The sequence below is a fragment of the Lissotriton vulgaris genome, chromosome 1_1 (assembly GCF_964263255.1).
Source record: "Lissotriton vulgaris chromosome 1_1, aLisVul1.2, whole genome shotgun sequence".
Taxonomy (NCBI): Eukaryota; Metazoa; Chordata; class Amphibia; order Caudata; family Salamandridae; genus Lissotriton; species Lissotriton vulgaris.
The window spans coordinates 1,060,435,006-1,060,451,455 of NC_141685.1; the positions used below are offsets into that span (position 1 = coordinate 1,060,435,006).

Below are 16,450 nucleotides of genomic sequence, written 5' to 3' on the forward strand. Positions count from 1 at the left end.
CGCCGATGATACTCGTCGACGTAGAAGCCGTCGTCGACACTGCCGTCGACGGAGCCATTTTCTGAGGTAAATCTTTTTGAGATAGTCTCTTGGAAGATGAAGATTTTCCAGACTTTCTCTGGGGCTTTCCAGGACCAGTTTTAGCAGGTGGAGAAGCCCTTTTTGAAGATGAACCCGAAGGCAAACCACAACCCTTGGAGGGTTGGGCTGTTCTCAACACCTTTGCCCCAGGAGAAGTAATCCCAACCTCAGCTTTCATCTTTCTAGAGGACATAGAAGATCCCGAAGCTATACTCCCTACCTTAGAAAGAGGGTTATCCTGGTCCTTGATCTTCTGCAGCCACAGGAGAAGACGACCTTCTCTGTCTCTGAGGGTCTTCTGAGGAAAGGTTCTGCAGATCTTACACTCCTTTACCTCATGATCTGGATAGAGACAATAAATACATTTCTTGTGGGGATCTTCCTTAAAAAGCCTAAGCTTTCCACAAGATTCACAAGGTCTAAATAGGGATTTAGAAGATGACATCTTCAAGAAGGAAAAAAACAATAAAGTTGTGAAGAACTGAGCAGAGCTCAGGGAGACTCCCTTCACACGACATGCGGAAGAAAATATGAGAGCCTGAGCCTCTGGGGAGAGCATTCTGTTGGGTGCTGACGCCTGATTGGCTGCATTTTGGTCTATACATAACGACTAGGATAGTCATGAGTGTGAGAGTTTTTGCTTCTGTAGCTTAGGGCTACTTTACTTCCTGGTTGGTTATTACCAAGGTTTTCTGGTTATTTTATGCATATTATTGCTTTTTTTAAGTACCGTGGGACTCCCACTTCGACGACGGGGAATGATTCAGGCATGTGAATCTATGAAAGACACCCCAATACTGGAGAAACTCCAAACCTCCTTACGGGGAAATCTTATCAGGTTTTGACCCAGTTTACTGGCTCAATGTGCTATTGTGTGCAGCAGTTGACAATAGCATTCTGTTTCCACTTGTAACAAGAGGGTAATTTCTATCTCTGCTGCATGTGTGTTTTTAACTATGTTCAGTTGTGGCTTTAAAATGTGCCATTTGTCACCCACTTTCACTTCTGAGAAGGAACAACAGCACAAAAAAAAAATTTTGTGGTTTGAAATATCACTGTGTCAATACAGCACACTTTCAAATGCTACCTCTTCCAGCCTGCCTCCTCTCTCCACATACACGTGTTTTTCTTTGCTTGTGGCTGTGCCCTTCAAAATAAATACTGCGTGCTATGGCCCTGGGATCCTCTGTTAATTAAATAACTCCAGCTGGGCTGGTTGCCAGACCCTCCCTGCTGATTGGCTGTGTGACGTTGGGTTCACCTGACACTCTCAGACACTTTCCTAGTCATTTAAGGGGGACGGGGAAGGAACAGAACTACTCGGCTGAGGAGGGAGCAGAGCGGCAGCAGTTACACTCAGACGAGGGACAGGTGAGGGACTTAATCAATTTATTAATTAATAGAGCTGGAGACTGAGCACAAACAATGGAAGATGCGTGAATGGGGGATGCATAGGTAGATGAATGGAGCGTGGGGGGAACAGAGCTGCAGCACTCGAACGCAGTGGAGGTCGGATGGACGCGGTGGGTGATTGGGAGTATATGGAGATTATTGGTATGGAGAGCTCGCACCCAGTAGGCGGACGAAGGAGGTGAATGGAAGTCTTAGTATGGTCAAGGGAGGGGGTGGGAAAGTTCGGTGCGAGAAAGGGTGTGCCGTCAGTCTCCCCAGGTGACAGCATAGACTCAGTCACTGAGTGGACGTTCCGCTCTGTTGATCAGTCTTTCTAGTGGGGTTACTCGCATGAAGTTTCACTCATTGTGTGCGAGTCTCGTGGGCGCACAGTCTCTCTGTGGGTGGGTGTGTTACACTCTTTGAGTGGTCTCCCTCTCAATGATTGTGAGGGGGATTTACTGACTGGTGCACGCTCTCCCTCATCGAGCAGGCGTCCTCTTCTCTACATCTGGCTGATATGAGTGATTCCTGGGGGGAGTATCACATGGCGTGCCAGTGTCGATCACTGGTACAGTCCTCCTTGGGTGTGAGACTCGCTCCTCAAAGCACCACATGGTGTGCATCCTCAATAGCCCCAATGGTTTAATCGTGTCTCACGGCTAGAAAACAATGTAAAACTTAAGGGTCTAGGTGAGATCTAGCTTGGAGGTGAGGGACTGTGCCAGTGTCCCTCAGTGTGGAGTGAGTGTGCTAAGGGGCATTGCAGAGCAGTCATGGTGTATTTGTGAGCAAGGATGTGACCAAAGCTAATGTGTTCCAGATTTTGGGGGCTTTGGGGGGGCGTAGTGGGCGCCGTATTATATTGAATATGCTTCCCCCAGAGACGCCGCAAAGTCGTGCGGCCCTGGGAGTAGTGCGTTCAAGTAAAAACCCGAATTGCTTTGCAGCACCCGCTCGGTGTGTCACTGTGCAGGCAGCAACTCACCTGCACTTTTAAGAGTGGGAGAAGTGAGTGAATACAAGCCTAAAAGGGACTATCGGGATGGGTCAATAGGACCCGTTTCCTTCCAGAGGGCTGCCATCAGGGGGGTGCACTAACAGTGCACCTCCTGACATCTTTTATTAGCCTCTTCACCCATGTCTATAATGACGCTGGGGCAAATAGGTTCCTTTATTTGGATGGGGCCACGCCCCCATGCAAATGAGGAAACCCCCTTCAGTGGCGTAACATAGGCCCCTGCAGTGCAGGGGGGCTCTAAACTACAGCGGCCCCATCAGCACAGTACCCTGGCCTACCTCCCGATTGAGTCCTTCGGAGGCACTTCCATGTACCTTGCAAGGGGGGGGGGGGCTTCAAGTTTCTAGTGATGGCAATGACGCTGTATGTGCACCAGCATTATCTGTATTACATAAAAAGGCTGCACAAGTGTCTGTGGCCCTTTCTGTAATACCAAAGTGACCTGCGGGTGTGCAAAGCAGGCGCACAAGCCCATTGCGCCCACGTGGCACATGCCATAATACAGCCCCTGATGTTTATGGCACATAGCAGGTCTGATTTTTAGATGGCTGTACTGGGAGGATGTGGTGGCTGGTCTGGGTGTGGTGATGGCGTGGGAGGGCATATTTACCATCTGGCATGTTGACTGTGTAAGATTTAGTTTAAAAATTAATACCAGAGTGTGGTTGGTAATAAGGTGTGTGGTGGCTGTGGTTAGTGTGGGATACTCAGTGGGCTGAGCATTGGCATCTTCCAGTCAGCAATGATGGGTATGTGTAGGTAACGCTTGGAGTGGTCAATAAACACTGACAGTGGCGGCTGGTGACATTTGAAAGTGGTAGGGCGTAAAAGCTGGGTATAAGGTTATGTCGCTAGCGTGCGAGGCACAGAAGCCCAACCAACAGAAAGGGTGTTTGGGGGTTCTTCCCCAGAGAAAAGTTTGAAGAAAACAGTGGCAAATAGTACATTTGAAAGCAAATTTGAGAATGGGAAAAAGTTTATATAGCAATTGTGAACATGTGCTGTTAAAATATTTAAGCATATCAGAACTGACCCATATCTTACTGCATTAAAAACATTCAACAGTTTCTGTAGTGAGCCACTTATACAAGTGGACATTAGTACACCAAAACTCGAACTGTCACACGTAAGTAATCTGAAGACTTGGCAGCTGTAAATAAACACTGACTGTCAGATCACCAATTAGCAATTAAAAGGCTTAAAAGCTCACAAAAAGCAACTTAATTGCTCCAAATGTGAATGTCACCTCAGACCAGCTTTCGCCTTTCCCCTCTTTATTTTCACTCTAGTCTACACACTCAAGCAGGCGGCATTGACCAGGGATGAAGACATCCAGCTCATAATTTATGACTTCCCAACAATAAAACCAGCAATTCACAGAACATTGGTTGCAACAATCAAGGGTTCACTGATTTGGGCAAATGCCAAGAAAGCACCTTCCCAAGTATTCATATAATACAATCTCTTAGCTTCCCAAGACTCTGCAGCCTTCAATATTAATGCTGTATGTGAGCCATATGCAGAGCTCTTTTATGCGTTGCGAAGGGTACTGGTTTCTGGTGGCCAGCCGGGGAAAATAAAGAAGCCCTCTCATTTTGTGCTACTCCCACGCCTGGCACTCTGTAAAAGATATTGAAACAAATTCTCATTCAGTCTCACACTAAAACATCTACATCCCCGAGCCAGCATCACTCCTGTGGCGCATTGTGTTAATTTGCTGAATCTCCTGACGGTTACTGTGCGGTTCAGCAGTTGGTGCACCAGGCAAGAGTCAATGGGCGGCCCTCTTCACAATGCAAATCTCAGGCTGTGTGTTGCACAAAAACACGCGCAGCCAAATCAACTGCGAGCGTTTGAAAGGGCAAACACTCCTGTGACCGTCTTTTACGGGCCCAGCAGGGCAAAGCGGAAAGCCAGGCCCCCAGCCACATTGGAAGCAGGCACAGCTAAACGTTCAGCTGCTTCGACGTTATCAATGCAGAGCCCGGTCTGTTTGGAGAAATGGCGGGAGCCCAAAGTGCGGATTAGCTCGGAGCTTGGTGGCTAAAGAACTCTTCACAGAAGACTCCGTGGCCTGCTCCCTCAATAGGCGCGCATTCGAGACAGACACGCCAAGGACCGGTTCAAGAGCATTGTTGCTTATCCTCTGGCTCCGCAACCTCTCCTGGCTCATTCAAATAATGTCCGTCATTTTCCAGAAGTGCTGCGGGCCTTCTCAGGTTTTCAAGTAGCATAAATTAAACAGCTCTAAAACTGCCGTTGTGAAGCCAAAAGCATAGAGCACTTTTACCTAAGCACAATGCCAAGGAAGGTCACTGAGACCCAGTCGTGGCCGGCATTACGGGTGGGGGGGGGGGTGAAAATGGTGTTGTCGCGCTGGGAAGGGGAGGGAGGGGGGGAAGCGGGATAAATAAAATAATAAAAGTCAAAAAACTTAACTTACCTTACCTTCCCGCCTTCAAGTTCCGACTCCGAGACTCCAGACTCCCGCCGTCCTGTTCTTTTGAATTCCCATGGTGCTCGTAGTCACGCAGGAAGGCTACAGGCCAGGCAGCCTTCCTCCCCTCCACCACAGCACAACTTTGTAATTGGTGCAGCCGGCTGCCCCAACCACGTAATTTCTATCTGTATGCTGCAGCATACAGAGAACAGGGAGAGTGGGAGGTGCTACTCGAGGGCAGGGGGGAGCAGCTTGCCCAGTGTTGTTAATACAGTTAATACTGTCTGCTTGGGCAGCCTCTCAGGCTGCCCAAACAGACAGTATTAACAACAGTGAGAAAGCCACTCCCCCTGCCCTCGAGTAACGCCGCCCACTCTCTCAACCAGGAACTTCTGCTTTCTCGCCGTGCGAGAAAGCAGTGAGGCGGCGCCCAATCGCCCCCATGGAGGAGCCGCCACTGAACACTGAGTGTATTCAGTTTGTTGTCTGTTAGTAAGTTGGTGCTTCGGGGTGGAATATCAGTGTGGTTCGTTGATTCTTTAAGGTGTAGGTGTAATAAATTGGTTATGGAATATGGCAGCAAGGGTGCAGGTCCACTTTGATGGCTGTAGGTGGGTTGAGCGTGATGTGTGAAGGGTGAGACTGGTGTGGTTTTGGTGTGCGTTCGAGTTCTTTGACACGCTGGAAATTTATGGGCTAGTATGACAGAGTATTCGGTGTACCTGAGCGGGTCATGGATAAACCCTTGAAGCATTGGTAGATGTGGGTTGGTTATGCAATGGGTACATCGTTGGTCCTCTGTGGACATGGTTGGGTTCGGCAGTGCATACGGGCTGATTCGAATGTGTTTCATTGGGTCCTTCACGCTCCCTCTCAGCGTGCCTAAGCACCACTTCCTCTTAATCGGTCACCGCACATGCGCAGATCTAATGACCCGGTGTTGCCCCGGCGACACCCAGGCCTTGTTTGCACCATAGGTCCATCTAAAGAATTAAACACTAAGCTGACCAGTGTTGGCCAAAGTTGGTCTTTTGTGGTGGTCACCCTTGCCTTCTGTTTCCTCCTGCCCTCGTCTGTTCTAAAGGACTTCAGGTGGCATAGGTCCTTTAGGCAAGTACATGCCATCCCTTAGTTTTAGTGATGAACCAGCATGAGGCTGGTAGACTGCTGTGGTTCTCAAATGCCACTGTAGGGTCTTGGTGACATTTACAAGCCATAAACCCTTATGTTGTGGTCCTGTATTAGCATCATAGGGTTCTGGTGATATTCACAGACCATGAGATTGGGTACAGATATCCCAGGGTTCTTTCAAAATGATGGTCCCATAATGCTGTTGTGGGGTTCTGTTGTCTCTCACAAACCACGAGACTGGGTATAGAACCATTAGGCAATCAGAGGGTTCTTTCAACATTTGCGGACATGAAATCTCAAGACGAAGTAACACGTCAGTCTTATGATGCTCTTGGGGGTTTGGATACATTTTGAAATCACACAGTGGACATGTGCAGTGGACCTATCGTGCCTTTGGCCAGTGTCTATAATACTGTGCTACATCTCACCCGCTGCCCTGGGGCTGCAGGCTTTACTTTCCAGTGGAAGGATTTCACTTATGGGTAGGGTGGGGGCTTTTGCCTACTCACGGAAGCGTAAACTGACAATTTCTGGAAAAAAGTACTTATGGATCAGCTACCACGGCCTAATCCAAGCCTGGGCAGCAGTCCCTGACACCAAACATAGTTCTTTCATCCTCCCTCAGCTCCTTCAAGCTACGTAGCCTGCTCTACAGGGTACAAACGGAATAGCGGCATCTCTGGGCCCGCCCATCTGGTGTAACTGCACATCCTATTTTCGTTTATTAGTAATAGTCAGATAAAACCCAATCTGGACATTGTCCCTGAACTCACCATGGGCACTCTCTTTCCTGTTGTGGGATCAAGGCTAGCTCTAAGCTTAAAGTATAAAACATGGGACCACAAAGGTCAGATGCCTTCCATGCCAGAGTTTCAGAATTTCAATGTGTCACATTTACATATAAAGATTATGAATGCTAGCGCTCTTTAATGTTGAAGTTGGGTAAAAGAGGACTCTAAGCCCCACAGCCTCCGCTCTCATAATATTATTGACGAGGAAAGGTTGCAGGGGTGAACTTAGAACCCCCACAATTCTGATGTCTTTTGCTTTCTTTACAGAAAATGGAAGTGCGCAATATGATCCTCAAGCTGGGCGACTGGGTCAACATTACGGGCATTCTACCACCGGATGCCAAGGAGTAAGGGCCAGGGCATCTGAAGTATTGATTGGGGGTGGGCAGAGGGAGATGGAGCCGGTATCTGAAGTATTGATTTGGGTGGGTAGAGGAAAATGGGTCCGGGTATCTAAAGTATTGATTTGGGGTGGGTAGAGAAGATGGGGCCAGGGTATCTGAAGTATTGATTGGGTGTGGGTAGAGGAAGATGGAGCTGGGGTGTCTGAAGTATTGATTGGGGGTGAGTAGAGGAAGAGGGGCCGGGGAATCTGAAGTATTGATTGGGGGTGGGTAGAGGAAGATGGGGCCGGGGAATCTGAAGTATTGATTGATTGGGGGTGGGTAGAGGAAGGTGGGCCGGGTTATATCAAGTATTGATTGGGAGTGGGTAGAGGAAGATGGGGCTGGGGTATCTAAAGTATTAATTGGGGTGAGTAGAGGAAGATGGGGCCGGGGTATCTGAGGGTAGTGATCCTAGAAGCAGACGGGGCATTGTCTGAATATAGTGACCGGCCCTAGGTTTAGGAGTTGGTGCGTCCAGTGTTGTGTGGGGGGTATTAAAGGTTGGTGAGGTATTAGTAGATAGGACTGCAGCATATTAGGAGAATAAGGCCAGAAGGAAACGGGGTATACCAGGGGTGGGGTATACATATAGTGTTCAAGGCTGAAGCAGAGGATCTTGGGGTAAGTAGTGAGCGGTGAGACCTCTCACGGGTGAGGGGTCACTTTAAGTGGTGATCACCTGGGTACCTGGAGGGTAAGGGGAAGTATGCGGATTAAGGTGCAAGGCTACTCTGAAGAGCGAGAGGGCAAGCTACTTTCCTGGGGTAACTGGAGAGTGAGGGTACAGGACAATCACCTGTGGTTGAGGGAATTAGAGGATGATGGCACAGGAAATGCCCGACTGGGGCAGTGGGTGAGGGAGGCTATAAACGCCTGGGTATCTGGAAGGTAAGGGTGCAGTACAGACTGTGAGTGGCTGGGTATTTGTGGCGGTGAGGGCATGGGGCGAACTAGTGAAGTTGGTGGTACCGGATTTAGCTTTGGTACGTGTTACGGAAGGTGGTTAAGACCCATTTATGGAGGTGGGTGGCGGGGAGGAGGGAAGGGTGGACGGGAGGGGTGTCTTGTATGGTTTTCCTGTGGGGTCGCTGGTATTTGAACCTCGCCCCTTGCATGCACCACATGGTAGCCAGTTGGGTGGGGGCATGTACTGTGCAGATGTAGTGTACGCTAGGACCCTTTAAACATAGCCACCCCATCCCAGTCTGTGTCCACCAGGGTACACTTTAGAACATGCCCCTGTGCTGCAATGTCTGCCTTTTCTGAGCGCAATGTTTTTCCTCTCTTCTCCCTTACGCTTCAGATTCGTTATTAACCTGGGCAAGAACAGCTCGAACATTGCCCTGCACTTCAACCCACGCTTCAAACTCCGGACCGACATCAACACCATCGTTTACAACTCCAGGCAGGCGGGCAGCTGGGGCGAGGAGCGGCGCGAGAGCGCCTTTCCCTTCAAGCAAGGGGAGAAGACCGAGGTGAGCAGGGGCGGCCGCACCGGGGAGCACTCTGGAGCTTCCCCAGCCAGCCACGTGACGGCCAGACCCAACCCAGTCTCTTCTCTGATCATTAGGAAACTACACCTCGTAGGCTGCCTCTTCACAACAGCACCCGGTATACACATAGTGTCAAGTACAACAAGCATTTACAATGCAATGGTCTCGTCTTTTTTAAAGTTAGAGCTATTGGCATTGCTCATGACATTATTTTTGTTTTTAAAACATATAAATAAATGGCATTGTCATTTACAATGCCAATAGCTTAATCTCTCGCAAATGCGTGACCTATTGCATTTGCAACCACACACACACACACAGAGCCACACGCACCCACCCACAAAGTTTAGGAGGTTTTTGATCAGTTAGGCTCCGGGTGCACTGCCCGTTTATACGCACACCAGTATAGAGTTGCTAACTATTGAGGTGCAAAACGGCGAGTGGAAAACCCTGAACCACTCAATTGAGTAGAAAGAAACTACCCCTACATGAACAAACTCGGTTGCCGTTGCACTCAAGACGGTGTATACAATGTTAAGTAACAATATTCAACCAAGATAATGACAAAATGACAGAATTATCAAAACAAAAAAACTCTCAATGAGTAAATCTTGGAGTCTTTAATGTAGCAAACAGCCAGCCGACACGTGTTTCATCGCACTCGCGATTCCTCAGGGCTGAAATGAACAAAAAGTTGACAATGGAGCATGTATCTCGCAAAGTTAAATTATACAATAAGACCTGGTTACATGGTCTTGCATGCTCAGTTGTTGCTTCCACTACAGTGAGTGTACAGAAATACATCTTTGATTCCTGAGTGCCACCCCAACACATCCGTGTCGTAAGTGTAAAAATTACCACTATTATTTCTAACCGTGCAGTTTAATAGTGATTTTGTGTACACAGATAGATCACTTTTCAAATAGAGACTCTGTCTCCTAATAATAATAATTCTGCTACACCCACGTATTAATGCACAAAATACTGTAGTAGAAGCAACAACAAGTATAATTTAACTTTGCGAGCCATCCCTGCGCCAGCCCTCGTCTGATCACCTGAAGCACCCCAAAGAAAACACTACTCATCCCGGGGTTGCTGAAGGCTCTCCCCTCCCCCTCCCCCCTCCCACCCTCTCATCAATCCAGGCGCTAGTTGTTCGTTCCTGGGCCCCAGGACAGCCCATCCCCCCTGGCACCTCAAGGCTCGCTGGCACCGCCTACTCTCCCCCACCTATGGCAGGGGTAATGACTGTTCCCCCGTTCGTGGTCCAGAAGGGCCGCCCTCCCCCTCCTTCCAAGCGGACTCCACTCCTTGGCCACCGAGCCGAATCCTTCTCTAGACCCGGGCCCGCCCCTCCCCCAGAGCTGATTATTTTCTTTGCCCAGAGGCTTGGCTTTTCCCCTCTGCCTGCTCCGGGCAAGCTTTTGTTTTCTTTAGCGCTAGTGAACCAGGAGCGGGCTTCTCTGCACCAGAAAGGGGTAGAGAACACCAGGTGTTGGCGAACCACCACTCACTAGAGTTAGTTTCGCACCGATCAAACTAACCTAGTTCCTCGCCCGTCCCAGTGGCCATCGTGCAATTTCATAACCCCCTCCCACCCCAACATGCATTATCGCATGCAGGGGCATCAGGTCCCAAAAATCCTACTTTATATGTTTAAAAAGCACACACACAAAAAACAGTTATGGGGACCCGCTCACTCCCAGGGGCGTCGGTTACAATACACCTGAGGTAACTTTGATAGCTAAGCCCCTTACTCCGTGATCAACATATGGTTAGACTACAGTGCCACGATTCGTGGCTTCAGGGAGCATTCGAGCCGCTTGCAGACCGAAAAAGCATAAATAACTCTGGGGGTTTACATGCACCTACCAGGCCGACACCCCGTGAGGAGCCCCGTCCTTTTCAGACTGGGGGCGTGTTTTTTGTTGAGTGACTGAAGACGTCACAGAGAGAAAGCACAGCAAAAAACACGCCCCTCAATCCGAAACGGACGGGGCTTAGCTTAAAAAAATGACTGGCCGCCGTTTAGGGAGCCAGCCAATGGAGGAGAGGGGCAGGTTTAAGCCTTGCTACTCTGAGACATAAGATCTCGCCAGCGAGACTGCGCATGCGCAGCCTATGCTAGCCGAGACCTAAAACCATATAATAAGGGTTATTTGTAAAAAATATCGAAGTGGGCGAGGCAGGGGCTCCATCTGACTGGGTTTGAAAAGAAATCTTATGTTTCCTTGCAGTAGAAGGCGTACACTGGAAATGCAGCACTGCCTTCTTTACCAGAAGGCCGCATGACTCTGCGGACACGCAAAGCTATTAACTTTGTGCGTTTCTTTGGTGCTTAGGTTCAGGCCGAGGCGACTGGTCCAGTATCGGCCCTAGGGCTTGGTGAATCTCTCAGAGTGAGTTGAGCTGACACTGCGGCACCATAGGACGAATCTAACTGTACTCGTGACACGGAAAGGGTTTTTGCAAGCGTTTGCATTTTGGCTTCATGTTTGTTTGGTATTCCTTCTGAACTGTGGGTCACATGCTTGAGTGGGGGTGCGCTCACTCTACTTCCCCATGAGGATAGTTTAGCAAGGTAGTGGGGGCTTTGGCCTGGTGCACTGGGCAGGACAAAGTACGCAGTGACGAGCGACTGATTTATAGCCTCTGGCCCAAGGGTGCGATTGCAACATTTCCGGCTTCACACTGGGTTAACAACTGGACTGATTACCTGTCACATCCCATCTTAACTCAGTCCTTTCTAGGTCTCGCCTTAGCCAGCATGCATGCGCTACCCGGCGAGACATTAAGTAAGGGTTTTGAGCCCTGAACACACGCTCATGCGTGTGCTTTTTTAAAATTAACCAGTGATTGGCCTTTGCGTGCGTCTTTCTAAGAAATAGAGCACACAATTGCATGTCCCGCCTTCTCTGGTCCTTGGCCTAGGGTCCTCGGGAGTGCGTGCGACCACTATCTGTTTCCAATTATCTTAAATGGAAACAGATGGTGGTCACGCTGGCCCTGGTGCAAATTCCTTTTAGCGCACGCGCACCATTCCCGGGATTGTTTTTTGTAGAGCTGAGCTTGGCCTGCATACCACGCACGCCTTCACATTAGGGACATGGCCCCACACAAGTGCACTTTCTTACAAAGTCCCAATGTTCTTGTGCTTGTTAATGCTGTACTGGAAGCCATGCACATTTTTCAGTTTCTTCATCGTTCATTTGGGGTGTGGGGGAGAGATAACACAATTGCCAGCTCCGAACAGCCCAGTGTCCCGCTCCTGCAATTGCCGGGCTCAGATTTCAAAAATACACTCAACATAGCCATGGAGGCTTTGAGGCTGGCAGTGAGTGAAGCCTGTGTCACCCTAACTTGATCTGCAATGCTTCCTCCCCAACCCAGGATCTTGTCCTGCCCACGTTCACCTCACCCCACCCCCCATTCCAATTTGCATCTGCTTTGAGCAGGTTATAAATAGGAGCATTAAACTCCCTGGGATGGTGGTGGTGGTGGGGGGCTGCTGACCGCATAAAAGGCAACGGGAATCCTGGGTGTGCAGGTTATTCTCCATCCCAGGCACTTTAACGCATGACCCTTGTACCCTGTTAAATCCTGGGGAGGCACCTGCTGGTATCGCCCTCGATAACGAGGACATCTTAATGAGGCCCTTATTTTGGCAGAATGCAATATTGCGTCAGTTATAATCAACCTTTTAAAGAAGTCTCCATTGATATCGGAATTGATCTAGTTCAGTTTCATGTTTTGCCCAGGCTCCACTCTCCTTGCCTTCAGTGAAATCTACACTCATTACGCTGCAACGTGTCCAAGATGCGGCTGGTCAAGGGTTTCTTTTTCCTTATAATGCAGCCAAATCTACAAATTGTTAGTTTTTGATCGGAAAAGTGGAGAGATTGCGTTGTGTCCACTCAACTTTTCATTCTTCTGAGGTCGATACAATGAGTACCACTGAGTTGGATACAGTAAACATCTGACATTCAGCACCAAGATACCCTTGAGTGAACGTGCGCTCTACATATGCACGTTATGTTATGTTATTGTGTGGGACCATGCAGTTGAGTGTGACCCCGTGACATGTTAGCTGGGTCTGCTTTTCACAACAAAGGTGGTGGGAAGGTAAACATAAAGTGACTCAGTTTCTCGTTGTGTACATTGGAGATGAATGTGTAAAAGACAAAATGATAAAAACAGAGTTAGACTAGGGTATACCTGGTCATTGATCCGTTCTGGGGTGGCGCGGCGTGAACCGCATTCATGTGCTGTGAGATTTATAACTGGATAATGCTCAGTCATCGTCGATATGTCATTGGATCACTTGTTTGATGAATTTTGTGCTGCCTATAAACATTTTTAAAAAGTTGGATCTCGCTTAGCGCGACACTTGGACACAATTTGTGACTGAACTATACTGGTTTTGACTAGTGATCGAGTTGGTAACCCCACTGTTGAATCTGAGCTCTAACACATCCCGGTTACATGCATGAGTAGCTCAAAAGCCATCCTTTTTGCTTTGTATTCTGGGATTTGTAGTTCAGTCGATCATAGTAAATCAGGACTACAAGTCACAGAATGTAAAACAAAAGCTTGCAGTGGACGCCATACTGACATATGAAAGCGGGAAACCTTTTAAGAGATGATCATGAAGCATGTCTCAGCTTCGGAGAACGGGGTGGCTGATGCACAGAAGAGTTCAGCTAGGGTGGCGGCAACCTCAACGAGACAAGACTACCCGCAGATGCTCGTGGTCGGAGGAGCTTCCGTTAGAAAGTTGCTGATCTGATACTACTGTAGAGCCAGCACTCCCATGTGTACTGTGCTCCTCGGATAGCGGAACAGCCAGATAGGAGCTAGCAATAGCGCCTTGCGTAAGTACTTGCCTTTCATCTGTTCCTCGCCCTCCCAGACCCCCATGCACGCCCTGTGGGGTGTGGTGAGCAAGTTCCTAATCTGCGTGAAACAGATTTGCGCCTGTAAACCGAGCTTTGGATCTAAGAAACGAAATCGAAGCCGCCTGTCACCTCTAACTGCAAAAGCCAAGTAATGCGTATATTTTCATGAGAAAAAATTAATTGTTTAGAAATGATCTTTGTTGACTGGTTTGCGTAGCTTGGGAATTTACATAAAATTTTAATACACATATTTTGGAACTGACAGAAAAAACTGAATGCAGCGGCATTATTTTAATTTGAGAAACCTTTTTCTGCTTCCACTAATCTCCTGAAGTAAATATGAATCATGTATGCAATATATATAAGCGCACCCTCCCAGTTTTCTAGGTCAGTGATCCTTAACCCTTTGACTTCTGTGAACCCCCAATTAATCATTACTGGAACCTGGGGACCCACTGAAACATTATTGGAATCTGGGAACACCCACTGTCTTACAGGGCACAAGTCCTAAAATAAGCATTGGCATAGCCAATAGGTCTCGCCTTTGGGACCTTCTAAGTAAAAAAAAACAAAAAATGAAGTGCAAGAATTCACGTTTATATTTACTACATCCTAAATACGAAGTAAATGTAAACGTGAAGTCTTATACTTCAGTTTTTCTCTTTTTACTTAGAAGGTCCCAAAGGCGAGAACTATTGGCTATGCCAATGCTTGTTCTTTGTATTCTGACGTCAGCTCGTTGTATTGCATGCAAAGTTTTTTAGCTGAGAACTCTGGGCAGGAGGGGGGTGTTTCTCACAGGCGGTATCTTGGGTGCAGACTTCAGCCACCCGGACACTCAGCTGCCTCCTTGGCATCGCCACAGGTGTTGGGGCAGCCTCTACCGGTGTTGTGGGTTGGCCACCTGCCTGGACGTCCAGTCGGACTCACTCGTCATCCCATGATCGCCTTCTCCCCTTGTGACTTCGTTCTCTCTGGTTGGGGTTGGGAAATCTCCTTCCACTTCCTTGAACCAGGAGATATTTCTGGTCACAGACTCTCCATCTTCCTCAGCGGTCACCATAGTCCCCTTGACATCCACCACTGTCCAGTGGCCAGGTTTGTAGGGGGTCCGGAACTTTCTGCCCGGTCTCCTGTCCTTGATTATCACCTGGTCTCATGATTGTAGGTTGCAGTGCCTGGCTCTTCTGTGGCTGGCAGCCAGGTTCTGCTGTTCTCGCCACACGCTCGGGCTTCCTCCTCATTGTACGTGGGTCTGTTGAACATGAGCGTCTAGGGCACTTGCTGGGTGGTGCTGTGTGGCTAGCTTCTGTAGTCCGCAAGAAAAGCTGCACTTGGCGTTCTGAATTTGCGCTTTCTGCAACTGCAATTCACAATGTCTTGTTGAGTATATGCATAAATCTTTCAATTTCTCTATTTGCCTGCAGCCACTGTGGGGTGATGCAGCGGTGTCGTACTCCGTGAAGTTGCATGAACTTGCGAAACACCCCTCCTTGAAAAGGGGGTCCATTGTCGCTCTTGATCTCTTCGGGGCATCCGAACATTGAGAATATCTTCTCCAGAACGGGGGCTACTCGGATGAACGCGATAGAGCCAATGACCTCAACCACTGGGTATTAGGAATAGCTGTCTATCATAACCAAAGTCATCCTGCCGTCTGGGAAGCTCTCAAAGTCTATGCTTACTTTCTCCAATGGTGCCTTTGCAGGCTCTTCTGCCTGAAGGGGTCCTGGCCGTTCTGGGGCACTGGTCAGCTGGCAGGCTGGACACCTTCTCACGTTCTCCTCCACTCGTTAATCCTGTCCTGGGAACCAAACCTTCTCCCGCATTCTTGCCTTCATCTTCATGGCCCCTTTGTGCCTCCCATGGGCCCGTTGGGTGACGTGGTGATGTAAGTTTGACGGGACCACAATTAGGAATCCTAGCAGTAGGATGCTCTCCAGGGTCACGATCTGCTCATTCCGTACTCTCCACATCTTTGTGAGATACTTCCTCTCTTGCCCTGACCAGTCCTTGGCGTTCCGTAGGATGGGTTGCCACACTCCCCCTTGGACAGCTTAGTGCACTTTGATGAGGATTGGGTCAGCTTTGGCTGCTTCAGTAATGTCCGCCAGGGTTAGGGTCTTGGGGCATGTGGCTGCTGACATTATGTTGATGTGCGCCTTCATCACTTTGGTCTCCAGTATCCCTTCAGGGCTCCTTTTTGTAGCTGGGTGGTGGTAGAGGAAATCCGCTGGGTTTTCGCGCCTGGTCGATAGATCGCCTCCATCTGGCACTGCTGCAAACTGGTAGCCCAGGGCTCGATCCAGGGGGGTGGGTGAGGGGCCGACACTCTGAAGAGGGGTACCACTGGCTGGTGGTCCATGACAACCTGGAAAGGTTGGCCGCAGATGTAGAGGTGGAAGTGCCGGCATGGCAACCTTATAGCTAGAGCCTCCTGCTCTATTTGAGCTTATCATGCTTAGGTGGGTGAAAGGCACTTGCTGGCGAAAGCCAGAGCGGCGCACCTTCCCGGCTCATGCTCCTGTGCAAGTACCGCTCCCAGGCCCACCGAGCTGGCATCCACAAGGAGCTCCTTATGCTTGGTGGGGTCGAAGTATACCGGGGTGGTGGTGTCAAGGAGAGTGCTCTTGATTTTCTGGAATGCTGCTTCTTCTTGTTTTTCCTACTTCCACCTTGTGTCTGATTGGGTGAGATTCCTTAGTGGTTCTGTGATGGTAGCTAGGTCTGGAATGAACCGCCATAGTACGTGGCCATCCCGAGGAAACTCTGCACTTCTGACACCGTGGTGGGGGGGGGGGGGGGGGGAGGGGGTGGCAC

At 49.1% G+C, this 16,450-nt stretch overlaps 1 protein-coding gene across 1 annotated transcript in view; it reads left to right on the forward strand.

Annotated features, from left to right (window-relative positions):
* Positions 1-1,371: 1,371 nt before the first annotated feature.
* Positions 1,372-16,450, forward strand: part of LOC147748543 (galectin-1-like) — a 32,431-nt gene continuing 17,352 nt past the window's right edge. The window contains exons 1-3 of the mRNA XM_086962998.1: positions 1,372-1,452; positions 7,124-7,203; positions 8,546-8,717. Of these exons, the coding sequence (XP_086819124.1) occupies positions 7,127-7,203; positions 8,546-8,717 (249 nt within the window). The 5' untranslated portion in view covers positions 1,372-1,452; positions 7,124-7,126. The remainder of the gene's footprint in view (positions 1,453-7,123; positions 7,204-8,545; positions 8,718-16,450) is intronic.